The sequence below is a fragment of the Brienomyrus brachyistius genome, chromosome 8, assembly GCF_023856365.1.
Source record: "Brienomyrus brachyistius isolate T26 chromosome 8, BBRACH_0.4, whole genome shotgun sequence".
Lineage (NCBI taxonomy): Eukaryota > Metazoa > Chordata > Actinopteri > Osteoglossiformes > Mormyridae > Brienomyrus > Brienomyrus brachyistius.
This window is the reverse complement of record NC_064540.1, coordinates 23,245,900-23,273,444: the sequence shown is the minus strand read 5'-3', so window position 1 is coordinate 23,273,444 and position 27,545 is coordinate 23,245,900. Positions and strand designations below refer to the sequence as shown.

The window sequence follows — 27,545 nt, the reverse complement described above, 5'->3', positions numbered from 1 at the left end:
ACCACCAACCTTGTGAACAACGTTAACGGTATTCTACGAGTCGCTCTTTAAGACTAGAGACACCAGAACATTGGGTCAGAGTTCAGAGAAGAAGCCCCACCCAAGTCCTTCCCTCAGCAAGTTTTTATCAGTCCTCTGTGGGAAGGGTGGACGTTCAATTTAATTGGCTAAGCAGTGGCAGATAGTGTAGGAGGAACCTCACCACAGATCACAATAAGGTGGCGTGACTATACTACTTTCTGTCAGGTGGACTTATTGAATGCACTCAGTCTGCTGCTAAGCCACTTAACCACAGGTGGCCAGTCTCATCCGCCAAGGGCCGGTGTGTGTGCAAGTTTTTTGAGATAACCTTTAGGTCAGCTGTTCAAACCCAGGTGTGAGGACTCTTCAGCCAATCAGTCCTCTAAAAGACGCATAAACACCGGCCCTTTGCGGATAAGAACGGTCACCCCTGCACCAAACAGGCCAACCCTGCAGAACAGTCACTGTGGCAGGTTTAGCTTCCTCTTCCCAGGAACCACAGATTTAGCATACGCAACAAGACACCTACACAGCTGTTCTCCAACTGGTTTGGCATAAAGAATGATCAGGAAATAAGTAGCCAGGCAGTGGGCTGTACTACCTACCTGTTTATCTGTCCTGGCTACATGGTGTTTAGAGATGTGATGAACCCCCAAAGACCTTCCAGGAAAGAGAATGATATATTCTTCATTTGCTATTTGCACAAGTACAGGTACATTGGAACACTTCCCTTCACCTGCCCCATCTTTCTCTCCATAGCTTGGTGGGGGGGGGGTCTCACAGCACAGGGCTCATGCAGCACCCCTGCAATTGGGGGTTAAGGACCTGGCTGAAGGCCTCAAAGACATGTGACTGTTCTGCTGAGGCTGGGGCTTGAACCAGCAGGCTTCTGATCACGGACCCCAGAGTGACAACCTCAAGAATCAAAGGTGAAGGATCACAGAGCAGGTGATTCAAACATGCTGTGAAGGCACTGACAAGGGCTTCAGTCAGTCCACTCAGCATGTACGAGCACAAAGCTTCCTTAAGTCAACAATGAGCACAGGACCAGTCTGTCACTGACAGTTTGTCATGCAGAAACCAGAATCAAAGTAACTGGAGTCAATAGTTCATCTGCAATTACTGAAGTGTTTTGAGTACCTGATATGACCACTAGAGGGAGGCAAATAGCTTATAACACAAAGCACACTTCAGTCTAGGGTCTTCATTCGTGGCTGGTCTTGCAGGGGAAGGAAAACGGCCAAATTCAGTAGCTGAGCAAACCAGCACGTACACAGTCACCCGCAGCGACACGTGAAAGACAACCTTTAACGACCTAGGAGAGAGACACAGTGATATCAAAAGCCAGGCTTAAACCGTGACATTAAGCAAAGCACAGGCAGACAGAATAAACAAACCTGAACAAGACAGACTCTATTCTCCTTTTATTCCAGAGAAATCTTTTTTTAATAAACAAACAGTTTCTAGAAAATAAATACATAAGTTGCTTAGCGATTTGCATCATTAATCAAATTTGCTGTACACCCTAGCCATAGAAAAAAATCTGACAAGTTCCAGGATTAATACAAGTTATCCAAGGCGATTCACTGTAGAGATATATCACAACATACTGTCTAAGTACCTTAACCAGAGCATGCACAATTACACTCACACTTAAAATCTACGCCTCATGCTGAACAACCTGCTGTGGTTCTGAACATTAAGACAACATAATATTAGCCAGATTGAGCTTAACATTTTCCAAAGTGAGATATCAACATCAGTAGAAGCACCCACAATTTTTATTTTATTTTATACTGACAGTGGAGTGTGGTTCTCATGGTGAGGACACCGGGCTGCATGACCCTGGTCCGAAGCTGGTGTTCGGATCACGGCCACGCAGACACAGCATACGCCACAGTCCTCTTTCTCAGCAGTGCCACCATCCCTGGGTCTGTGAGAAAGCAGGTCCCTGCCGTTAACCCCCAAACCCACAACCCGCTGCTCCGTGTCTCCCTGCCAGCCTCCCCGCGATCCAGCTCCCACGATGTCAGGGAAAAGCGGACGAGTCATAACGCCAATCAGTTATCCTGAGAACACGAAGAGGACAGCAGTCGGCTGGACGCTGGCTCAAACGGCACACTGGAGACTTCGGTCCACCAGATCGCCCTCTCCTGGGGTTCGCAGGCACCTGTAACGTTAAGCACGAGCGGCGGCAAGAAGCCGCTTCACAGCATCTTATAACATGAAGAGATGTGACCAACTGGGGAAGCCATGGCACTATCTGTTTGAGAAGCTCAGTCCGGTCTTGTTCAGTTCTTTCTGTCATCTGAAATGATTTTGCTGGGATCTGCCACTGGTGTCCCAGAGATCATCAGAGCATCCTGCATGTCAGGGTTGGCTCCTCCCTCTAGGATGGTGTCTGCTTATACGGGGAAGGAGGGCCGATCGAGGCCTCTCAAAGCTCGGGCATCTTCTCCTCATACTGTGGAGGGGGGGTCAGAGGCTCGATGGTCCCCTGCCCCCCCGGCGGTAAGCACTGGATGTCGAGGTGCATTTCTCGGCTTAGTTTCTCAGACTTGATCCGCCGAGCCAGTAGGGGGCGCAGGAGCCGGCTGGAACGGCTACTGCGGCGAGCTGCGGCAGGGACGGGGGTGGGGGCTGGGGCTGGGACAGGGGCTGGGACAGGGGCCTCCTGGAGCATGGGCTCATTCTGGACGGCCGCCACTAGGTCCTCATAGGACGGCAGTTGGGAGGAGCTCATTCGGAGGTTGCTCTGCCGTACTGGGTACTGCCCGCTGCCCACAGCCTCCTCATAACTGGGCACGTCGTAGCTCGGGGCCTCCTCCATCCTGTGGAGACACGTTAGTATGCATTTCTCCTCTCTGAAGACTAGGGGAATGGCTAAGAATATGGACTTTTATATTAGAAATTACAACAAATCTACAGACTATAAATACTAAATTAGAGGCTGGAAGAGTCTGTAGAGTTGTAATTTCTTAGTCAAGAAGATGTTCTGTATTTTTCAATTAATTGTGAAGTATCTCACTGATGACAGGCTGGATGTAGATGAGAGTCATTCACATCGTATTTGGAGACGGCGATGTTTTCAGTATAGAGCGCAAGTCGTCAAAGATGCCCGAGACTCTCACATTCCTGGCCCGAAATAAACAGATGAGGCCAAAAATCTAGACTGTTTTCTTTGGACATCAAGAGCAAACGAGCTTATGACCAGTCTAGCCCCCATTATTCAGTCCAGAGTGTGGACTGTCACACAAAGCCGTCACTCTAAATCAGGGGTCTCCAACTCCGGCCCTGAAGAGCTACTATCCAGTAGGTTTTCTATCCTACCTGGCTTCTGATGAGCCACACCTGCTCTCAGGTAAATACCAGGAACAGGTTTGAGTCATCTGAAGCCAAGTAGGATAGAAAACCTACTGGACAGTAGCTCTTCAGGAGTTGGAGACCCCTGCTCTAAAGCCTGATTTATGTTTCTGCGTCGTACCTACGCCGTTGCGAGCATTTGTAATTGTGTGTCTGTGTCAGTCAGCAATTACACCACCAAAACACTAAGTGATACATAGTTTTGGATGCTGCATTCATTGCCTTCCTACCCTGCAATATATTCATTTGTTGTATCACAAAGTTGAAACACTGAAAAAATAATCAATTTATCGAGTTCTGGTTGAATTTGTGCTGCTCCAAACTTCCTGTAAACAAATTTGGAAAAAAGTCTAGCTGCTACAAAGCCACTTTTTATGCACTCTCGCTTCTACAGTTAGCATGCTATGCTACTTTTTACTTTTGTAAGTCTTGTAAAATACAAGTAAACCTAGTAGACGCAAGTGAAATTGGCGCCGTCATCCAGACTTTTGTAGACCTGTTGCTACGATGCAAGGGGTGGGGGGGTTATTTAATGCCGTATATAAACAGCACTTCACTTTCAATCCGCAATATAAATACACCTGGGATGTACACTTTCCTCACTCCCATAATAAAAGGAATGCTACCAATCAGACCAATCACAGCTTTTGTGGTCTGTGATGCTGCGACGTGTGGTTACATTTCTGGGGCGGTACACGCCGTTATGCCATAGTTATGGCGTCGCTTTCATGCAGAAAATCAGCCTTAAACCATCCTTCCTTGGGTTGTAGCCTCCAGTCATTATCAGTGAGAACAGACTTCTAAAAAGTGAAAATGAGAGGGGGAAAAAAAGACCTCCTGACAGACAGGGGGCAGCACTCACGCATCTGCTGCTCCCTCAGTTGGGCTCAGGAAGCGGGAGTTTGTCTCATGAGGATCCCGGACCCTCTGGCGCCGCTTGTTCCTCAGAGCTAGACAGATGGCGAGAAGCAACATGGCTAGACCCACGGCCAGCAACACGAAGGCTATGGATGAGGTCTTCCCTCGTGAGTCCTGGCTGCCATCCAAGGGCTTGATGGTTGATACATTGTAGACAGGCTCTGTGGGCACCACAGTCCACACGATCATGACCACACCCAGGGCGACGAGGCCCACTCCCAGAGTGCAGAGTGCATACTGGGAGCCAGAGCTGTGGCCACCAACGGAGTGGTGTGGAGGGTGGTTACGCCCCCTATAGGACGTTCCCTCCCCAGGGCCCGTCCGGACCATGGGCTATGGACCACACCCCCTGTCTGGTGAGACACAGAAGAGATGATCAGCAGATCACACAAAACATGCAATCACAGTATAATATACTGAAGTCCAAAATGATAGGTCCTGTGACAGGGGCAGAACCAGCAGTCACAAGCTCTTGGTGGATCCGCACAATCGGGTTCTGAATCCACCACCTTGGCCAAAATCCACCCACAGGTAACCCCAACTTCCCCGTTTACCAACTGAACAGAGCCACAAAAAACACCACCTCACTTCCTGCACAGTCATGGTTCCGAACACCGGGGGCAGCAGCGCGTACATCAGGCCATCCAGGTATGAGGGCCAGTGGAACCAGTTTAGCCTTTAAAAGGTTGACACTAGCAGGTGTGGAGATGTTTTCAGCATGTTGTCCTCAAACATCAAGAAATGCTTGCGTTGGCATAAAGATTACCTGACGTTTTGAGGAGCAGAGGAGCAGAGTCAGACCTACACATCCCCTTCACTGTTAAGGTTGCGATGATGCCAGTCCCTGTAGTTCCCTGACGTATCACCACAAAAATCACTTTGTCATGCCTATTCCGTCCTGTGCCATTGTGTTGCTCATCCACCTTGAGACCACCTCTTATTTTTTAGATGTGGGCTAACTGCCTGGGGTAGGTTTCTTCTGAAAGTCTCTGACATGTGGCTGAGAGGCACGGAGAGCAGTAAACCCCTCACAGGCACATGGTAACTTCTGAACAAGCTTATCCCCTGAATGTGGTGTTCTGGGCATCCAAACTCATTTAATCTCTCCTCACGTGGAACCCGATATCTAGTGTATCCCACTTAAAGCTCTTGTAGTCATGGACCCTGGGGTCAGACACTGTCTGTGAGACTCATTTCCCCCATTCTCTGTTTTCAGCCGTGTTTTTTTTCTTATATTTATAAAGCAGATTTGAGAATTGTTTTATGTTCGCCTGGAGTCCAGAGAAGGGAGTGGTGACCAGTTCCCTGTAAACACATGAACCATATCCACGAGTTTAATGTGGTTTGCCCAGGGCTTGTTCTGACTGTCAACATAAAAATGACAGTAAAACACACTCCCAACACCCAAGCAATAACACTACTGGGGTCACAATCTATTATCTGATTTAATTTAAACTGTACGTCTAATTTAGACTTCATAGTCTAGTGGACAAACCACTTATTAACCACATGAGATGTGCTGTTACCATGAGAATGACAGTACACTCATTGTATTGTGTTTTTCGTCTGAGCAAAGGCCATTTAAGTCTCAGGTTTGACTGTGTGCTGTGTGACCCTTAGACGGGTAGGTCTGATTTGTGCCGTTACACTTGTTGATGGTTCAAGGGAATTAAAAAGCCCAGATTATTTGATTTAGATACGGCACATACATGAACCAGTTTGATACCAGTTAGGATTAGTTCAGATTGACATGTGGCAGTAAAAACACTAGGAAACAGCAATGAGAGGACGCAGCCATCTGGAGTCAGCACCCTGTTACGTTAACGCCATGGCTACACACCCAGCTGCCACGGTGACACTGCCCTTCCTGCACCACCTGTACTTTCACCCACGTTCCAATCCACCAGTTGACACTCCCAACACACTGATATAGTGCACAGGGCTCTTAAAGGCAAACAAACAAGGAAAACTGGCTTGCATTTAGACACCAACAAGGTTACAAACAGCACCCCCCTAGAGACAAGAATTACTGCAAGTACAATCATTCCCTGCGCATTCCTCAGAGATTAACCACTCGGCAACAATTCTAGCTGCTGACCTCCCTTCCTCCAGTCTTATGAGCTGGCCCACACACATCCAATCATGGTTAACCCCACCAATCTCCTCCTCATGTCCCAGAATGCAAAGCAACAGCATATACAAGGAGTCACCAGGTTAAGACCGTCCGACTTAAAGACACAAGACTCGCCCTTAAGAACAGACTGCCATAAGCTCATAGGCTCAAGGTATCGCATGATACCGTGTTTAGTTAATTATACAGTAATAATAAACCTTAGTACTATATTATTTTTCAGGCTTACTTACAAATTCAACTTAAAGACAGACTTAGGAAATGGATCTGATATGGAACATGGGGACTGCCGTTTGGTCAACGGAGGCAAGTTGAAACGTCTACTATTCCAAATCCACGAAGAACAATGAACCAAACTCATACAAGAACGAAATGAAGGAGCAGGATGGTGACTGGCTGACATTCATTTACACAGTGTCTTATGATGAAGAGAAACGTTCCGGAAGCCACTCAGTGACAATTACGCAATGCCTTTTTTTAAATTAATAATCAATAGCTACACCCAGTTCTCCAAGAAACCGCAACCTAAGATTACCAGATTACGAACAACCAGACTTTTGCCAGACACCAGTTAAAAATAGTTTGCTTTGAAGCTCTCGTGAGCTGGGGGAAGCTCTCAGGCCTCAGAGTGCTGTCAGAAAGGCACCCATCTGAAAAAGATTAAAGGTCCGCCTGTCAAATTGCAGCTCAAACTCCCTTTTTTGATTTTGTTACGAACAAGTCGTCAAATGTACAACAGAGGCTAATATCCATAATTTCTGACTGCTTATCAGTCAGAAGTAGGCTTTTATTCTGAGCCTTAAATGCCCCCCACCAAAAAAAAAAGGAAAACAACAACTGAAATCTCACTAGCACTTAAGTCTAAATTAAAATACACGCCAGGTGCTTTTAAGCAGACCCGACTGCAGCAGTGACCACTGCCTACAAAATTGGTCCATCCCGCAGAACCCAAGTCTCTGGGTTCACAAACACCCACCCTTGTGACCATTCCTGCTTTTCGCGTGAATTTTCTGTCAGATTTGGAAGGTACACCAATGCTGAAAAACATGCCGGTCACAGTTAAGGTGGAAATTCAGTAGCGGCCTGCCGTAACCTGCCTCTCCCTCCACTGTATCAAGACACATCAAGATGGTTACCACACACATACACACACCAAAAATGAAACTGAATACCAATGCTGTAACCTCTCTCAGATAGCAATAGCTGTGGGAGCAATCTGACACCCACCCACCCCCCCAAAAAAACAAACAAAGAGAGGTTGGCAGATTGGCATGTGAGCCATGCCACTTCCCACCTTTGCATACCAGGGAGCACACCAAAGTAGGTCACAGCAGAATAGATACCTTGCCAGTTATATTCAGCATTCAAATTACACCAACACAAATTTATTTTCCAAAAATAACCTACATTTACAATAATCCCCTAGTTGTTTCCTCAAACCCTTAACTGTCAGAAGTTCTCCCATTCACAGAAACCATGCACTAGATGTGCAATCATCCATCCATCCATTTTCCAAACCTCTTACCCTACTGGGTCGCAGGGGGTCCGGAGCCTATCCCGGAAGCAATGGGCACGAGGCAGGGAACAACCTAGGATGAGGGGCCAGCCCATCGCAGGGCACACTCACACACCATTCACTCACACAGGCACACCTATGGGCAATTTAGCAAGTCCAATCAGCCTCAGCATGTTTTTGGACTGTGGGGGGGAAACCAGAGTACCCGGAGGAAACCCCACGACGACATGGGGAGAACATGCAAACTCCATGTGGAATCATCACAAGTACAATATACAGTCTGTTTCAGAGATGTCGTAAGAAAATACATCCAACAGTTACAACTGCTAAGTCCGAAGTCCGATCCTGAAATTAGGCACCTCAGTTCACAGACCATGAAATGGCCCTTTCAGATTTAGTCCCTTGTGGGCTGAACTTCCACGTCACGCTCAGGGGCATCGGTGGGTTGGTGGGGAAGGACCTACACACCCTCCCCCCAAAAATATCGCAAGGCAGGTGTCTTCGGGGACGTTAACATGGAGGAAATCCCTAAACTGCCACGAAGTTCGGCTCTACGCCTGAGCTGGGTACACGTTTCGCTCATGTACAATCACAGCCACAGGAAGTTTTATAAGACTAATTATATTTGATTATAATCAAATATATTATTCACCTTGAACAACACAAGAAACATAAGTCCACGCTATCTAAAACAGGGCAGTTTGGAAGGCATTAAATATTTGAACTAAATCGACTTCAGTAAAAACACCAAAGTGTGATTTGATCTCCTAAAAGCAGCGATCCTCTTCGACTTGCAAAACGCAGGTGTAGCCATTGATGCAAATGAGATTTGAATATTTTTATTTGTATTAAAGCAAAACTGCACAAAATTTTACTGAAGATATACACCGTGGAAAGGAATCGGCAAAATACAGGATTTTAGAAAGTAATTTCACATCCAAAGATAATATCCGCACGAAATCGATAACCTACACGATCGCAGATATACTTTACCATTTGCCGTGATTATGTCTCCACACATCGCAATGAAACGTGTAAAACTGCATGAAAAAGGCAGGTGCGATTCAGCTCTCGCAGTAAATGCTTTTGGACTCCAACATGACGGGGAATTAGACTCCAGGACTTGATTTCATTCAACAGTCTGGTATTTATACTTATAAAAGTCATGGATCACTAAAATAACTCAACAACTTTCACCCGAAACCGAATCCGCAGCATTAATTAGATCTGGCTTATCCTGCCATAGTAATACATTAATATAAGCGACACTAAAAAGTTTAATCTCTGTTGAATAAAGAGCGGCAGAAAGGCGTACAGGTGAGGGAGGCGGCCTTTTACCTTTACAGATCCGCAGTTGCAAGTCTCCTTCGAAGTGTCTCCTCCCAATACAGCCCCCGTTTTTAACGCACAAATACCATCTGATGTTGTACGATTCTGCCCCTTATCTGTGGATCAACTAACGCCGCCGGTTTCTCGGCTTTTACTCGTGTAATCAGCCTGTAATGCTGTACGCCGGGAACTTTTCCCGACTGCCATACAAATGGCAAAAGGCGACGTGACAACCGGTTTCCCTCGGACTCGGCGTGCGCAGAATGCGCAAAGTACGCAGGGAAAGCGCAGAGTGATTAAGAGGGATCGGGTCGGCTTCCTGCCACACCACCCACATAGTCATCGTTTCATGGCATTTAGAAATGTCTGTGACAGGCACAGCGAATTATGTGTAATGTATATACATTACACGTGACTTGCTACAGGTTTCCACTGTACCTGCCTGAGGTCTACAGCCATTCACTTGATGGTGCGAGGTGGATTTTTCTGGTGTGTCCCAAGCGTTAAAAAGGATTCTCCAACATGCTAGTCCCACTAGGACTAGGGAATGGACTCCCAAGACGTATAAATGCTGATTCCTATGGACTGGGAAGGAGTGAATCTGTAGTCTGCCTTCATGTTAATTCTGTCTCCCAGCTTAAGTGAGAGTGCTGATAAAAAAAATAAATCCTCAGTTTATCATTTGCACAAGTACATTGGAATTCTTCTGTTTGCCTGCCCCAACTTGCTCTCTATAGCTTGGGGGCCACTGCACAAGGTCAGCCAACATGTGGTGCCCCTGGAGCGGGGGGTTAAGGGCCTTGCTCAGGGGTCATGTGACTGTCCTGCTGAGGCTGGGGCTTGACCCAGCAGCCTTCTGAGCATATGTGGCACTGAGGCTTAGCCCACTGACCCACTCACCGCCCTCTGTCATAATTCACTAGGACATGAGCAAATAGCTTAGTTCAAAGGTACATCAACAGAATCCCACTCAGGTTTTAAAAATGCAACATTCAGGTGAGACCATGTTCCGGAACCTAAACACTTCCTGTAAACTAGGTATTCACTCCCTTAACCAAGTGCGGACCCCCCCCCCCTCCCAAAAAAAAAAAAAAAAGAAAACACAGGTGTTTGTCACATCTATGAGGCTGCAGTGAACCGTCAAGACTGATTTTGATGGTGCTTGGGGCTGCCATCCATCCTCCCAGTCTGTGGAAAAGGCACTGGAAAAAACTTACTGGGAGAAAAAGCAATATGGTCCAGCCTCCAGTATGCAGAAACAATCAATGAGTGACACAAAAATATTTTTATTTTCTTACAGTCATAGTTTTAAAAAGAGACGTGTCCTTATGCATGTATTTTATTTTTATTTTTTTCAAATTACTCACATTCGCCATGAATTAACCTGATTAAAATCCTGTCAACATGTCATTGAAGGATCACGAGAACCCAAAGCCAAGTAAACATTTATGTATACATGGAGACAGAAATGGAAAATCAACAAAACATATAGGGAGATTGCATGCTTGACAAAGCCTACTCTGAAAACATGTAAATGCCTTGTAAAATTTGTAAACATTTGACTCATTTTGTTCATTGACATTTTTGCTGTTTTGTCTAGATCACATGTCTGACTGGATAAATCGTTGTGAGAAAAGAACCGGACAAAGGAACAAGCAGACAGGCAGATGATGTTGGCAGGAAATGATAAAGGGATGAACAGAAGGACATAGAAATGCTCTGCTGGGGTGGGTTATACAGAAATGTACGTTAAATATGCAAAAATAACATTATTTTGGAGGGGAAAGGAAGAGAAAAACTGGAACCTCAACAATGAAATATTTCACATTGTGTAGAAGCTAATTAAACATATCCTGCATTAATGAAAAGCTGTGTGACGACACTCAGGAGAATAACTTACTTGACTAGTTTTAAAGACCAGAACAAAAAGAAGTAAACAGGAGGTGACAAGCCAAAGTGGCCACCCAAAGGTGATTCACAGGCCACTGAAATCTGTGATTCGCACGCCTTTGTGCAATTAAGTGTGGATTCTTCAGACAGAATCAGAATCAGCCCATCTGGCCAAGTTTGTTTACACATACAAGGAATTTGTCTCCGGTTTTCCGTCGCTCTCAGTAAACTCAAACAGGACAGACATATGGCGAAAACAGTACAGTGGATGCTTGGTGATGGCAGATTATGGGACAGGCATTATTCTTGATACTTAAATGTTCATGAGAGTGACGGCTTGTGGAAAGACGCTGTCTGTGTGTCTGGCTGTTTTGGCATACAGTGTTCTGTAATGCTTGCCGGAGGGGAGGAGTTCCAGCAGGTTGTGTACAGGGTGTGATGGCTCTGCAGTGATGCTCCTGCCTATTTCCTGACTCTGGACATGTACAAGTTCTGAATGGAGGGCAGGTCCACACCGGTGTATATAAGACAGATGCAGACACTTTATATTCTCCAAAACAAACCAGAAATCAACATACAGTAAGTGGCAGATATGTACTACTGCTGGAAGAAAATTAAGAATGCCATCTAATCAATCACACAGACACGAAAAACAATTAAATCCAGACCAAATTATCTGTAAACACACATCTCTCATGAACCTTTGTGTAGCAATGGGAGTAATGGCTGCAGTGGGAGGGATTACAATGTCCTTAGTCGACTTTTGATGGGCTGCCATATTGGTGCCTATTAGCTAGGACAGTGATTGACAGCACACATCAGTCACTCACGTTCGGACATTTTGTAAAGCAATGACAGTGTAAGCACACCCGCAATATGAGCTGAACTCTGGCCAAGACCCTCCTTCCCCCGTTCGTCATCTTGGCTGTTTGTTGCTTTAAGCTGGGGCAAAGTTCAAGGTACGTGATACTTAATATGGCTCATGTTCATGAAATAGCCTGACTAGTCTGAGGGAAAGAGAAACTCTGATATATATACTCACAGGCACACAGGAAGTCTGATTTAAGCCAGGAGTTTATCTTGCATACAAGCCTCTGCTTGCCTGTAGGCTGAAGGGGAGGGGGTTGTAGGGACAGTTGCCGGTCTTGTTTGGGTTGCTGGTGTTTAACCAAGAGAAGAGAACTAACATTGACGAAAATGTTCTGGAAACAAACAGAACAGAAAAATGCCGTCGTCTCAGTCTGCGTTGTTATTATTTTAGCTGGCGATGAGGATGAGTCTGAAAAGCAGGGCCGGGTCCCATGTCTTAATGGTGGCTGTGTAACTTGCTGGAATAGCAAGGTGAATTAATCAATACGCCATTGTTCCTGAGGAGGCAGGATGATGGCCTGTTGCTCTCGGAGTCTCACATCCCCCATCACCGTCACGCAAACCGTCGGTGGTGCAGATCGCAGGTTGGTGGCCGTTTGGAGCTGTGGTAGTCCTGGGCTCCTGAGGCAGTGTTGTGACAACAGAATGAAATTCCTATGAAAACATCCCTTATCCTGATCATAGTTTTGCCGAACCGGAGTGGATGTGACAAAAGATCCATAGAGCAGAGTTGCTCTTTGGCTGCCTTTTGCTAACCCAATCAATGCAGAAGACACACTGCTGCACAGTTTCTAGCTTTTGTCCACAGGCCTCCCTGTCCTGTAATGCATGAGTGAGGTGAACAGCTCTTTCTAATTCCAAAGATAAAGACCAGATCCCATCAGACTGACACCTTGTGTCACTAAGGACTCTACAGAATGTCGCTACTTAGCCACTAAAGATCAAATCAGTTCAGCTAATGACTCCATGTCTCCACAGACTTGTCTCTCCTGTTCCGTCGTCATTCTCATTTAGGATGCAGAACTGCAAGCAGCCTGTCCTTTAGTTTGCAGCACGCAGGGACCCTACAAACCCACCTGGTGTCACTCTGTCAGGATCAGCTCCTGTTGCTCCACTCTTGTGTCCCTTCCCAGTTTGGCCAGCAGGCATTGCTCTTCATCCCGTACCTCCTATTGTCAGCCTTAGTGCTTTCCCCTGCTCCCTGTCGGCCGCATGACTCGTTAACTCCTCTATTGTTTGAATCCCACTTCCTCCGTTTTAGTATTTTGTTCCCTAGTGTTTCATTTGTATGAGTTTTTCTAGTTCCTGTGTCTTGTGATTTGTATTTGGTTTTGGTTTCATGCTTTGTTCCCATGCTTGTGTTTTTACCTGTCTGTTGTTCCCCTAGTGTAGATTCTGTTTTCTTAGTTTCTTGGTTGGTTTGAGTTCCCTGCATTTAATTATTAGTTTCAGCTGTTGCCTGTTTTCTTTGTTACCCACCCACCCCTTGTTGCCCTGACCCATTTTGTAATTAGTCTTCATTTATCTCCGTTTAATTTTGATCCCTCGTGGTCCTTTTATTTTGTAGTGTTTCCCGTGTTTTTCTGTTAGTTAATAAATTCCCATCTGTCCTGTGAGCCGCCAGTGGGTCGTCCACATTCTTTTCCCCGCCTGCATGATGCCACGCCTTCGTGCTAAACCCGGGTCCTTGACACACTCAAACTTTTGTATCTCCCAGGACTGATCCTTGAACATATCTGGCTGTGCCTCCTGGCATCTCTGGTGAATACAGAGGCTGACAAGAAGGTGTTCAATCTCCGAGGCCAATAAGGGATACGTGAGACCTTTGGCACTGAGTCAGCTATGACTGCAGTGAGCATTGCGTTGCACACAGAAAGTGTGTTTTCCCACAGAATGTGTCCATCATTGTGATCGTCTATCACTCATCACGGAAGCACTGTCAAAATGTTTTCTGTATGCCTACCAATATTATTCAGGGAAATTTATGATCTTTTCTGTCAGACCAATGGCATCTAGCTTGCTGGTAATGCAGGAAAATCTCACACGCTGAGCCTTTCTAATAATATTTCAGGACGGAAGGATTTATTCCTGTTTTTCATGTCACTGGTTTTGTCAGCTAGAACACTAAAGAGGTCACTGATTTATTGAACAATATTAACCGTCACTATCACTTTTACTGCCTCCAGGATTTAATTTTTGAATAGAACACTTGTCTTGGCAGTGCGATATTTTCTTCTTTATTAATGGCTAATGTTTTGCTGTGTGGTCCACGACAGCCAAAAAGTCTCTGATTCTCACTGTCAAACGTCCGGAGTAGCTCTGCCGGTGGAGAACCAGCTTTTGCAGGCTGCAGCTTCCTTCCACTCTCTTCGGTTATGCTTGAGCTATGGGCTGGATGATGGACGAGCTGCATCCCACACCCCTTTGCATTCAGCCTGTGGCACCGCGGCTTTTACATGATGATCTGCCTTGGCATGCTTTGGAAAACCTCCATCTGCATACCAGTTAGAAATAACAGCGATGGAGGAGAATGATGTGATGATATGGAGGGGCTGGGGAGTTAAAACGCTAAGCGGAATCCTGCTTCATGAGGACTGGAGCCGGATATGGTCTTTTTTATCGTAGGTGCGATTAAAAGACACTTCCACCCGTGAGCCTGTTCAGTTCCGGGGAGGACCTTCAGTACCGGCAGGATTGGACCCACAGCTGCATGTTGTTTGAAGCACATTTCCCCTCACTATGAGGTGAGAAGTATTTTAACACACCATGTCTTTATATGGACCAGATTCCCAGACAGGGATTTAGCCTATTCCTGGAGGAAATAGCAACACTGGCAGTGAATCATAAATCATCACTGAAAATTCTGCTCAGGTTTAGACTTAATCTGGGTCTGGAAAAACAGCCCCATGTGGTTGATGATCAGATTGTATCAGGTCATTCAGCGTCAGGAGCTCACATGCTCCTTGCCCCCATTCTGAGTCCTCATTCTCTTATTACTGGAATAGGAAACTGCTGATGTTTACTTCTGATATTATCTGATATTAGTGCTGATAAATTGAAACAGGAACCAAAGAAAGTAACCCAAAAGAGACACTTGGCTTAAACACACAAACACATATTAGAAATTCATAGGTTGAAGCAATGTGCCTTAATATCACTGACATTACATTTATTCCACCTTGAGGACTGTTAGGTGCACCAAGCACGGGTCCAAACTGCAGTGGGAGCCTCCTGCTGCCGTCGTCACTGTATGTGTCTGCAGCAATCTGTCCGATATCATTCTCTTCATCAGAAGAGGTTGACGGATGAAGAAAGTCATTTCTGCGTGCATCTAAAACACTGATGTTAATTCTTCAGTTTTAATTTAAATGCAAATTGCGTCATTTAAATATATAAATATTTTTCATAATTTTGTTTAAAATATCATTCATTTTAAACAGGTAACAGACAATTAGTAGGCAAATCTTACCTAACATTTAGAAAGTTTGCATTTCTGTCATTATAGACAATCCAGCTAGATAGTGTGGAATAACAGCAGAATATGGCTCACGTTCCCAGGGAGTTTGTCACTGTCCTAACTGTCACCCGGAGGTTTCCGGATGCGGGTGTGGGTGCAGGTGCTGGTGAGGGTGTGGGTGAGGGTGCTGGTGAGGGTGTGGGTGCAGGTGCTGGTGAGGGTGTGGGTGAGGGTGCTGGTGAGGGTGTGGGTGAGGGTGCTGGTGAGGGTGTGGGTGAGGGTGCTGGTGAGGGTGTGGGTGCAGGTGCTGGTGAGGGTGTGGGTGAGGGTGCTGGTGAGGGTGTGGGTGAGGGTGCTGGTGAGGGTGTGGGTGAGGGTGCTGGTGAGGGTGTGGGTGAGGGTGCTGGTGAGGGTGTGGGTGAGGGTGCTGGTGAGGGTGTGGATGCAGGTGCTGGTGAGGGTGTGGGTGAGGGTGCTGGAGAGGGTGTGGGTGCAGGTGCTGGTGAGGGTGTGGGTGATGGTGCTGGTAAGGGTGCTGGTGTGGGTGCTGGTACGGGTGTGGGTGAGGGTGCTGGTGAGGGTGTGGGTGAGGGTGCTGGTGAGGGTGTGGATGCAGGTGCTGGTGAGGGTGTGGGTGAGGGTGCTGGTGAGGGTGTGGGTGAGGGTGCTGGTGAGGGTGTGGGTGCAGGTGCTGGTGAGGGTGTGGGTGTGGATGCGGGTGTGGGTACAGGTGAGGGTGCTGGTGTGGGTGCTGATGAGGGTATGGGTGATGGTGCTGGTGAGGGTGAGGGTGTGGGTGTGGATGCGGGTGTGGGTACAGGTGAGGGTGCTGGTGTGGGTGCTGATGAGGGTGTGGGTGCAGGTGCTGGTGAGGGTGCTGGTGTGGATGCGGGTGTGGGTACAGGTGAGGGTGCTGGTGTGGGTGCTGATGAGGGTGTGGGTGATGGTGCTGGTGAGGGTGTGGGTGCAGGTGCTGGTGAGGGTGTGGGTGATGGTGCTGGTGAGGGTGTGGGTGAGGGTGCTGGTGAGGGTGTGGGTGAGGGTGCTGGTATGGGTGTGGGTGAGGGTGCTGGTACGGGTGAGGGTGCTGGTGAGGGTGTGGGTGAGGGTGCTGGTGAGGGTGTGCTGTTTACATTAGCAGAGCAACTGCTGGAATATCAATGACACAATCAAAAGCAAGCAATTGCTTGTAGCGTTGCTATTATTTCAGATGGCAAGACAGCAGAGGAGGAAAGTTCAGGTCCAGAAAGTAGAAATCCAGGCCAAGGTTTACTCTGTGAGTGTGTCCCAATTCAGGGGCTGCATCCTCCTAAGGCTGCGATCAAAGGGCCGATGTGTCACGCCGGTGTGACAAGGTGCGACAAGGCCGTCCCATTTCTAAGGCTCCTTCCTTCAAATGTGGTTCAGAAATGCATCCCTCTTTTGACGAGTTGCAGAGGACGCTGCTGATGGATCCTTTGCAGCCCGGCATATCCCAATATTCACGGGGCAGAGGTTAAGTGGATGTGTCCTAGTTAGGCTATAGGAGCAGCGCTTCATGACTCAATGCTAAGGGTGGGAACAGCTGGTGATGCAAATAGAAAGTTTTCCATAGGCCAGACCGTCCCATTTCACAGCACTTTCTGTTCTTAGATGCATTTGAAGGATGCAGCCCCTGAATTCGGACACAGCCTGTGACTGTCACTCTTTATGTACTACTGGTTGGTTGAAACAAAACCTTTGTCTGGATTTATGCTTTCTGGACCTGAACTTTCCACCTCTGCAGGACAGTGCACAAAACTGGAAGCAAAAACGTAACAGCAACTTTCATGTATTTTTAGGATTCATGTATATTCATGCCATTCTGTGAATTCAAATGTGTACTTACCTCACATTCACAACCTGCATCCTCTCTCACTAAGGTGCATTGGGATGAACTGCATTCTACAGAACAGAAATCACTCAGAGCCTATAGGTGACCCAGGTGGCCAATCAGATTTTAGGAGGGGACAGCACCTCCCCATCTACCTATATTGGCATTTTAATTTTGGGGGGGGGGGGGAGCCTGAAGCACAATTTGGTGAGTAAGTAAAACAAAAAAATAAAATCACGTCTCTGAGTAAGGATGGGGATGCACGATAGAGTTACTTTAGGATTTTGTGACATATTCCAACTTCAGTGGCCACTTGCAAACCACCCTATCCTCACCTAATGTCATTCACTGATAATGTGCCATTAGGAATATATGAAAATACACCTGCAGAAGACAAAGGAGTGAGCAATCAAGGTGATTAAAAGTCTTTCACTGGAGGTCAATACTGTCTTGTAGTTTTTCACTGGCTTTGATCAATCAATGTCTTTTTAAAGCTCTATTTCACGCAGCATGTAGACATTTAACTTAACAGAAGTTTCTATCCAAAGTGAAACACTTTTTTGCAACAGAAGGATCAGACGAGGAAAGCCTCGTTCAACGGCCCACCGGCAAAATCACTCTGCCAGCTTTGGGATTTGAACCACCAACCTTCCAAATACAAGCACCCCTCCCCCAACTCACTGAGGCGCACACCATCTCCTGTCTGTAGCTGAGTAATGGCTGCCTGCCTAGTCTTATCTTATCAGAACACAGAGCCAGTGGACCTCACTGGCAGCACAGAGAGCTCCCACTGAGCCAGAGGGGGCATTGGACTAAAGAGAAATCCCGTTGTTACAGCTGTGAGATAAATGAATAACAAACACCATCTGAAGATAAATCTAATAAATGTAGAATCACATTAAAAACAAATGTTACTAAATACCGGTATTATAGAAATATTTAAAAAACAAAATGATACAAATTCATTCAATTTATTGAACTTACACACATTCTTATTACACTTAACATAATTGCACACGTACCAGGTATCAGCATCCGAAAAGATGCTTTCATACAGGTAGTATTGCATTGGGTCTATGTAATCCTAGTGGTATTACACATGAATGAATAAGGTAATAACAGAATAAATAATAACAGACAGAACACAATAATGAAATACAGAGGGATAGTATTTCACATCACTGAACAGAGTGCAGATTTAAAAGCCTGACTCATTATACTCGACCGGTTGGTTGAAGCTAAATCTTGGACTGTATTTTTGCTTTATGGACCTGAACTATCCACCTCTGATGAGTAAGATTTGTGCTGCCTTTCAAATCCACAAAGTAAACCATGACACACACTTCAGTTGAATTAAATCAAAAATTTTTGTAAAATATTAGGTATAATCAATTGGATTATACCTAATGGGGGGGCATGGGGTGCAGTGGTTAGCACTGTTGACTAGGGGTAGGATTCGAGTCTCCACCATGGCTGAATGTGCGTGGAGCTTGCATGAGCTCCCAATGTCATGGGTACTCCAACCCACCCCCACAGTCCAAAAACATGCAGATGTTAATTGCCGTTACCAAATTGCCCATAGGTGTACATGTGTGAGGGAATAGTGTGTTAGTGTGTCCTGTGATGGGTTCACGCCCCATCCTGGGTTGTTCCCTGTCTTATGCCCGTAGTCTCCAGGATAGGCTTCAGATCCTCTGTGACCCTGAATAGGAGAAGTAGTTACAGAATGTGGATGGATATACCTAAAAGGACATAAATGAAATCAGCAAGCGCTTCACACAGCGGTGGAGTCCTGTGAGCTGCTGAACCCTTCAGCGACGTGTTTAACTTGTTAGAGGACCCATAACAAGTAAAGTTGGTATGTTGCTTTGGGGAGATGTGTTGCCTTGGTGTAAAAGCATTACCAGTACAGGTGAAATGGTTTCCACTCAGCTAACATCACAGGGGCTGAAGGAGCAGCCTGCACTGCTGCATAAAGCAGCACATGCCAAACCCGAGGCTGGCCTCCAGGTTCGCATCTTCGTGCTGTTAACTCTGGGACCAAACTTTGATACTAAAGTAATGCCCATAGTATATCCATCCATCTGTAAAGAATAATCCAGTATAAAGTCATTCACAGTCATCAGGAAACACCCAAGGCAAGATGCTGGTTAGTGTATGACCAAGAGATTAAGCACAAACAACACAACTGCCTTTTCTTTTCTGTGTGGCATAATGACCGTCCAGCGGCAGGGAATCTCTGTCTTATCTCCACCCCCGAACCCATGAGTTTAAGACTCATTAGCCCTGTGATTTACTGCCTGTCTTGTGCTCACACTCATCAGCAGAGGTGATTAACAGTCGGGGCCAACAAAGGTCTTATTTTTTTATGTCCCAGATGGTCATCATGCCTCTGGTAAAGTATCAACCTACATGAACCATCACAGTCTTACATCTTCGCAGATAGCTTGTCTCTCCGGCAGACCAGCCAGTAGGGAGATAGCTTGTCTCTCCGGCGGACCAGCCAGTAGGGAGATAGCTTGTCTCTCTGGCGGACCAGCCAGTAGGGAGATAGCTTCGCGTGCGAGGGAGTTTGCTGTCCATCTCTCTATTTTCCAGCGTCAGAGAAGCTCTTCAGCCACGTTCTCACGAGATTGACTGCCGCCCTTCCAAAACAAACCTCTTAACGGGTGAGTGGCTCGGCTCACACGGACGATGCAGTGTCACAGCGTTCCGCTCTGAGTGCTTTGGAATGGGTCGAGGCAAGCTGGGAGGTTTGATTCATCATAGCAGCCAAGATGCTGTGAGCCGGATTATACCTGGGCATGAGCTGTGGGCTGCCCTCTTGCCTAAGGGGTTTCTCTTCTTACAGATGTTAGCTCTTGTTATGGTTCATTGATGGTCCATCATCTGCTTTTCTGCTGTGAGGAACATAAACAAACCGGTTTATATCTACACAGACAGCAGAAAGAAAGTAACGCTTAGCTATGGACATAAAAGGTAGCCTGACCCCTCTCCCCCCCGGCCTTTTCTCAGCTGCAGGGAGACGGAAGTGTCGTGGAAATGGGAGAGACATTCATTCTACTATCTGGTGACCAGCAGATGCCAGTTAAGAGACCTGTCTTCTCTTGCCCAAGTTGTAAAAAAATGCCAGTTTTTCTTAACCAGAAGCTAGTGTTTATTGTAACAACTCATTTGACATTTCACACGAGGATATTTTGCACCTATTTTTGAAATAGTTGGGAAATTTTCCACCACGCACCCTCCTCCCCGATCCTCCTTCCCTATACTTTGTGCCCCACATGCCACTTTCAGATGCTGAGATGGACGGTCAGTGCTTGGCTACAACACGCCACAAGTCAGCGTCACGATTCAGTTCTTTTGGCAAGACGGTACTGTCCCAGTTAATTTCATACAATATGAGCCAGAAAATTAAAAAGAAACATCTAGAAGACCCCATTTGTGGTCATGAAACTAGCTGTAGAGTGTGATTCCGGCGAGCTCCCACTAGGTGGTGGTACAATAATATCACGTTGTTGATAGAAGCTCATCATCTGCACAGTGAGTACCAGAAAGTCCAAAGAGCCCAAGTGTGTAAGTGTCTAAATGGCGTACATTTGTAAAGAGTGAATTTGACTGAAAAGTCGTCCCTTTCCTGGGACCCTATCAGTTAGTCCCACTTTGCTGGAATGGCCCAAAGAGACCAGTGAATCTTGACAAATCAGTACTGGGTATCTGCAGAGATTTGAGGGGTGGACATCGATGGACTTTTTTCAATGTCACAAGAAATCTTAATGCTCTGACCTGCCAGAGACATGAAATGCTGGGCTTCTGCCAAATCTTTCCGAAATAACCATATTTTTTCAGGTGTGCAATATTTAAAACCTGACCCCTCGTAAAGTGAGTACACTGCCCAAGCTTACCTGATCTTCTGAAAGTGCTAATGACCATCCCTCTTCTTCCTCTGCTTGTTCACTATGCAGCCAAGCAAGCTGGATTCGCAAACAGCTTAACAACATTTGAACAGCTGAGTACACAGCGATATAAATAAAACAGTGGTCTCCAGTGGTGGGAGGGGTGTAGGGTCTGAGAGGAATATGTCAGAACTGCCAGAGGACAGCGGTACAGAGATTACTAGAATAGCCACAAAACAAAACAAATAGCTTTAGTCATTCTAAATATACAATTACAAAATATAAATATTCCAAAATCTATTATAAAACCTAAATATTCAACGTTCTAATTCTTACAACATTCCAAAATTCTAAAAAAATGTCTTTAATTCTGGACGTTCAAAAAACTTTAATATTTCAATAAACAGAATTCTTTTCGGAAATCTACCGCAGGGAACGCCACAATTGAAAATACTACAGGTCTATAAAAACCAAATCATTTTCAATATCTTTAATATGCAAATTATACTCAAGCCTGTTTTTATATAGTCTGCCTGCTGCTCAGGGCTTTCATGCAGTTTTCTTGCTCATAGGAGGAGTTCATAGCTCAGACACTGGTAGAACAAACACAGTCCCTCTGACAGCTGAAGGGAGGCTAGGGATGTAAGAAAATAGCGTTTTATACAAAGCATTTGAAATATAGACTTTCCCTTCTGTCTTGTTTTGAGCAAAGAAACTGAAGTTTAAGGAGAATGAGAGATGGTTTGTGGGAAGTTCACCAGAAGTGCTGATGGCGCGGAGATGCAGAAAGCATGTCATTAATGTGTGTCACTGTCACGAAGAGGGATCAGCAGTCACAGAGGAACATGTGATTTGGTCGGCACTGGGGGACTCAGCCGGGGGCCTTATTTGCCCCCCCTCACTATTGCAGGGAAGGGAGTAAAAAGAGTTCAGTTTTTTTCTCACAGTATCTGTGAGGAAATATCTGTAATGAACACATGAAATGTTGTGACTCTTATTTACCGTGACTGTCATGCTATTAATCAGAGCCACTGGTGTTTAAGGGGGATGTGTGAGGAAATGGTAGAGCAAAGCAGGGGCTGCCCGAAACGATGAAGCATCCAGTCGAGAATTCAGAGAAGTCAGTTTAAGGGGCTTGCAGGAGGTTCACAGAAAAAAATTATTACCCTAAAGACAGAAAAAAATATATAGAACTGCAGGAGAAGAAAGATGGGGACAGAGAGGGAGGGAATAAGCGGGAAAAAATACAGCTTGTTCTTCCTTCATATCACCATGACTACAGTAATTAAAGAGTGCTCCTGTTGACCGATTCAGCATGTATGTGGCTGCATAGCTGTTAAGCATCACCCACACGAGCTGAGTTACGTTTACGGTCCCTCCTCCCACCCGAAAGCTCGTATTAACCTGTCTGAGGTGATCAGGGTACGTCGCCCCCCTGGATTACAGGACATATTGCAGAGATTTTCTGAATCTTCTGTCCTAGAAGGGAACGTCACAAGACAACACGAAACGGCACAGGACGAAAAGGAGCCACGCCAAGGTTCGGTCTTTCATTTTATTTCAAAATAAGTCTTTCATTAGATTTATGTCACGGGTTTCCATGCTGCTGAAACCACAGTCCATTTCACCCCGAACAACAGAGAGGTCAGAGGTCCGAGTGCAAACAGCTCCTTAGCTATTAAGCTATTGACATTCCTTCCTTCCGGTTCTTTAAATAAAATTCTAATATATTTAATCTCATCAATATTTCCTAATTTACAAAACAGACAACATAAAATTATCCACAGAATTGAAATACAGAAATTATGTTTAAAATTATGCTATTTTACCCTAAAAAAAAACTGTCAGTGCCTTTACAGCGAATGAAACAAACGATTTAATTACATTGTTCATCTAACACTCACTCCCGAAACGCACCTTATTCCACACATCAGGTGGGGAATGAACAAAGACAGACTGCTTTAAGGCAAGGCAGGGCTGAGCATCAGACAAGAGACAAAGCGGCTGTATGCAAGGCGAGAAACAGCTCCGCTTTTCATTAAACACTGCACACCGTTTGGCACGTCCTCGTTTGGATTCCATTTTAATTAACAGCTATTCTTATCTGTGGGGTTGGTGTCGCTGTGGCATTCGTGAGTGTCTGTTATGCGATGCTGAATCTGGTTTGAGTTTGGGAAGGATGTGCTGAGGAACACACACACACACACACACACACACACAAGCATAGACATGATTTACGCCTGTACTCACACATATAATGTCTAGAATTTCTGAAGTAGGAACAATCTATAATCACGAACCAGATGACTTGGACGCTTTCACAATACCATAAACACACACACATACATGCACGCACACATTTGTATTCTTACTTTTATGGGGACATCTTTTTGAATCTCGTTTTACGCTACTTAATAATCCCTGAATGCCAAAGCAGGTGACAGATGATAAACGAAACATTTGGCACCTTTAGATGTTTTCAAAGCAGACGAAGTCACAAACAGAAATGCATCCTCCCCGAGTACATCAGATTTAGGCCCTGCTGGGGACGTTTTCACAAAATTTGTAAACCGAAAGACAGAAATACCTGCAGATGCACCTGTCTGCCCCCCCCATCTCTTCCACAGTGCATGAGACATATTTGCAATGAAGGCACAGTGACTCGCAATAAATAATCCTCAGATCTGTTGCTTAAACACTCTTTTTTTCCAAAATACACGGCTCCTAATTAGCACAATCACCATTTACCATTCCAGAAACAGATGCCGTTTATTCAGCAGGGAGAAGAAGATGGATTTAGCCTGAATACTCTGCAGAAAAACGTAGCCTTATCTCTCACAAACTGCTGTTCTATTTCGGTGTAAAAGAAAAGAGCCAAAAGCGGTTCATGTAAACATGAGACAGACAGAGCGGGCTGGAGGTCTTCGAGAAGCGGACTGTCTCCACTCACACGGAGGCAACCTGACTCCACCAGCGTGTCAGCAGACAGAAGAGAAGGCGTCTGTCACAGGACTCTGAATGCGGGAAAACCACTAAAATAAAGTCGGGGGTGATCAAAGTGCAGTTCGTGATTTCTCCAGGAGAGGCACCCTCCTTTCTCTCTAGAAAATGATGATGTAAGACGAGAAAAAATAAATACATTCCCTCCCATAGCCGGTTATTTCCCCAACTACCACCCCTCCCCCCCCCAAAAAAAAAAACACACACACACAAACAGAGAGTACATCCACCAGCCCCCGTTCACTGTTCTGTGTTTCTGTGTCCTGCCCATAGACTGCGGGTTTGGACCAGTCCTACAGCTTCTAAAAGCCTGGATGTTCGCTTTAAACTGAAAACCACTCTTGCTACATCATGCAAAACTGTTCCTATCCCAGAGGGCAAAACACCCACATTTTACCATGAATACTTGCAAATAATTACTAAATAATTACTCCCACATGGAATTTTTCAATGTTCAGTCAGGATGTCTTTTGAAGATGAGGGATTTTTTCATGCTTCGGCCACAGGCAATGACTGTTGGTTCTGGCCCAACCAATCCGCATTTGGACACAGTCATAGGTTCGATTTGATTACTTAAACATAGAGCCCACACAGAAACAGCTGAGGGAGCGTACCATTCTGGGGGATGGGGGGGGGGGGGGGTAGACTGGGCTGGACCATAAATATGGGGGGAGCAATAGAAGTGCCTTATAAAATGTATAAAAGGAAAATTAAAAGGCATGCTGAACAAAATACATTTACAAACACAGAATTTACAGTGATATTTACAAAATACACAACAGTCCTTCAAGTTCTGAGTTACAAAAAATAAACATTATAATATATACAGACAAATAAATTTTTTTAACCACAGCTAAACATATCCACACACAATAGCTCTGTGTATATATACAGTTCTGTATATATAAACACATATAAAAACAATATATGCAAATATAGCTTTAGACGCACACATATGTTTATTTATATGGTGTTCATGTATACTATGTACATGCGGCTGGTCGCCATCGTCATGGTGTCACCAGTCAGCGTCCTCCTCAATGTAGTATTCCGGAGCAGCGGTGCCGTCGAAGAGGCCCGGATCCATGGACTTGCGCTGCTTGCCGCGGGCGAACACCCGCGACAGAGAGCCCAGGCTGATCTTCTCCTTCTTCTTCTTACGCCTCTGGTCGTCGAGGTCCTCCATCGACTGCGGCGACGGGACGGCGGAAGCGAGGGAGAGGCGGGGGGGGACGCGAGACAGAGGAATGGAGAAAGCGGGTGGAAACAGGCTCACGTCTCAGTCTGCGTCTAACGGGGCCACAGGACGCGGATCCGCCATGCTGAACGAGCCTAATTAATCTGACTGCACGCGGGGCCAGATCAGGGCTGTAAGGCACTGGTTTAAAATCAAGAAATATAAAGCTACAACAACAGTCAGAAAACAAACAAAATAATAACAATTGATAATCATTATGGCAATAAAATTAGGTAAAGGTCTAGAAGTACATTTATTTTTTCTTTCTCATAAATTGAGTTATTCAAAGTTAACAAAGTACTGGTATAGAGTCCTGTACAAAAGTCTCAGGCTGCCAGAGAAAATTAGGTTTATATAATATTCATATTGATATAAAACTACGATTTTATGTCTGTCAATGTGTGTCAGCTTACCATTTCAAAATCTCTCCTCGAGTCACTCCCCACTATTTCCAGGATACCCATTTATTTACTAAGGTTGTCCACCGGCACACCAATACCTCAAAAAGTTTATTAACTTATTAAGTTTGTTATTTAAGTGAGCTGGCGGTGAAGTTTAATAAATACATGGAATGGCTGAGGTGCCCCTGAGGAGAGGTTGGGGAACTGATGTGAGGTTCATCTCACCATGCAACTAGATACCAATAATTGTCTGGAATATAGAAAAAAATATTGCTCCACTTTGTTGTAATATTGTTTATTAGTATATATTATATTAAATTATGTTTTTCCTGAGAAAATATACACATATTTCCCAGAAGAAAATGATTAAGAAAAGGTTTCTCTGACAACCTAAGACTTTAGCCCAGTACAGTATGTTATTGACAGGGCTTTCATTCAGATTAGATAAGCGTCAGTAACCCAGGCTAATCAAATTCACCTCTAAGTATGTAATAAATAAATAATAAAAACAAAATAATAAAAATAAAATAAATATGGCCTCAGTTCTGGCAGTAGTGTATAAAAACTGAAAATGCATGGCTGACAGGTTGTAAGCAACATTACAGATGAAAGCAGCACAGTCTCAAAAGTAACAGGCAGAAACAGAAGTGGCGAGTTACATGGCGCAGAATGTTTGCGTCGTTGGGGTTTCTCCTGACTACTTATCTCTGGGTTTGACTGTGCGAAGGGTTTCCCCCGGAGTTTGGAGGCACGGAAAGTGGCCCCGCCTGACACATACAGCCACACCAGCCCTTCTAGGTAAAATTACCAGGCTGCATGCCTCACATTTTTTCTCAAAAGTTCCTGCCCCTCCCAGGTTAATGACTTTGTTTAGGAGCTTGAAATGTTTTGCGATGTCTCCGTTTCCTGGACGACCGCAATGGCTTTGCTAACGTGGTTCCTGGGGGAAACCCTGAGTCGCCCGGGGTGGGATGGGGGGGGCATGATGTGGGGAGCAGCTGGATGCGGTCTTACGTTGCAGAGGGAGTGAGTCCGGTGCCGAGGCGAGTTGATGTCGCTCGGTGTGGATGAGCGATCGCCCTCGGCGGCTGAGGCGTCAGAGATTACGGAAGCCTGCCGCGAGTGGGCGGGGCTGATCCTAACCGCTGCTGTGAACCGAACACACGAAAGAAACAGATATTCCGTTTGAGGCCATGTGTGGTACCTAAGAGACATGGGGCAGGAGCTCAAAAGCCAGGCAGGGTAACAGAGCCGGGGTGTTTTTATGAGGTATGGCAAAAACCCCGGGGACGGTGCCTGGGGATGGCAGTCAGTGGGATCATTTGTGACTACACTCCCTCGGCACCAAGTGTATATGCGATGCTGACCCACCCTGCCTGTCCACGGTGTGTGCCGGGTGGCCTTGGTACAGCGTGTTCTGGCTCTGCCGGATGGCCGCGGTCAGGGGCAGGTCGGGGTGGAGGACCCACTCCTGGCTCCCGTTCACCACCGAATCCGTAGGCATGGCCAGGGAGTGCCGCTTGGGCACATCCTTGGTGAGCGTAGCCAGCGACTGCTTGGCCTGGGGAGGGGGGAGGCTTATGAATACTTATATAGTCAATCAGACTACAGTAACAGCAGGAAATAACCAGTAGAGGCGCGGATGGGAAATGCTGGGTAATCATTAA

At 45.8% G+C, this 27,545-nt stretch overlaps 2 protein-coding genes and 1 long non-coding RNA gene across 7 annotated transcripts in view; all 3 read right to left on the bottom strand.

The window, feature by feature from the left end:
• Nucleotides 1–1,432: 1,432 nt before the first annotated feature.
• tmem51b (transmembrane protein 51b) lies at nt 1,433–9,643 on the bottom strand. Of its 2 annotated transcripts, none has more exons than XM_049023063.1 (3): nt 9,288–9,643; nt 4,247–4,655; nt 1,433–2,852 (listed from the first exon to the last, which is right to left on the bottom strand). In XM_049023063.1, exons 2-3 carry the CDS (start codon nt 4,630–4,632, stop codon nt 2,459–2,461), a joined length of 780 nt encoding a protein of 259 aa, XP_048879020.1. In that variant the 5' UTR covers nt 4,633–4,655; nt 9,288–9,643; the 3' UTR covers nt 1,433–2,458. The 2 variants fall into 2 exon arrangements, with proteins under 2 accessions (XP_048879020.1, XP_048879021.1); XM_049023064.1 differs by lacking the exon at nt 9,288–9,643 and adding an exon at nt 8,943–9,281.
• Nucleotides 9,644–18,304: 8,661 nt separating this feature from the next.
• Nucleotides 18,305–21,440, bottom strand: LOC125747629 (uncharacterized). The gene is made up of 2 exons (XR_007399348.1): nt 21,250–21,440; nt 18,305–20,247 (listed from the first exon to the last, which is right to left on the bottom strand). It is a non-coding gene; the product is annotated as an uncharacterized LOC125747629 (long non-coding RNA).
• A 1,341-nt stretch (nt 21,441–22,781) lies between these two features.
• The window catches only part of kaznb (kazrin, periplakin interacting protein b), a 114,323-nt gene continuing 109,559 nt past the window's right edge, over nt 22,782–27,545 (bottom strand). For 2 of the 4 annotated variants that reach the window (XM_049022223.1, XM_049022225.1), the window contains exons 8-10: nt 27,250–27,439; nt 26,893–27,026; nt 22,782–25,429 (exon numbers count right to left, since the gene is read on the bottom strand). In XM_049022223.1, coding sequence (XP_048878180.1) covers nt 25,259–25,429; nt 26,893–27,026; nt 27,250–27,439 — 495 coding nt within the window. In that variant the 3' untranslated portion in view covers nt 22,782–25,258. Of the gene's footprint in view, nt 25,430–26,829; nt 27,027–27,249; nt 27,440–27,545 lie in introns of all 4 variants that reach the window. The other 2 variants (XM_049022226.1, XM_049022224.1) reach the window with 2 other exon arrangements.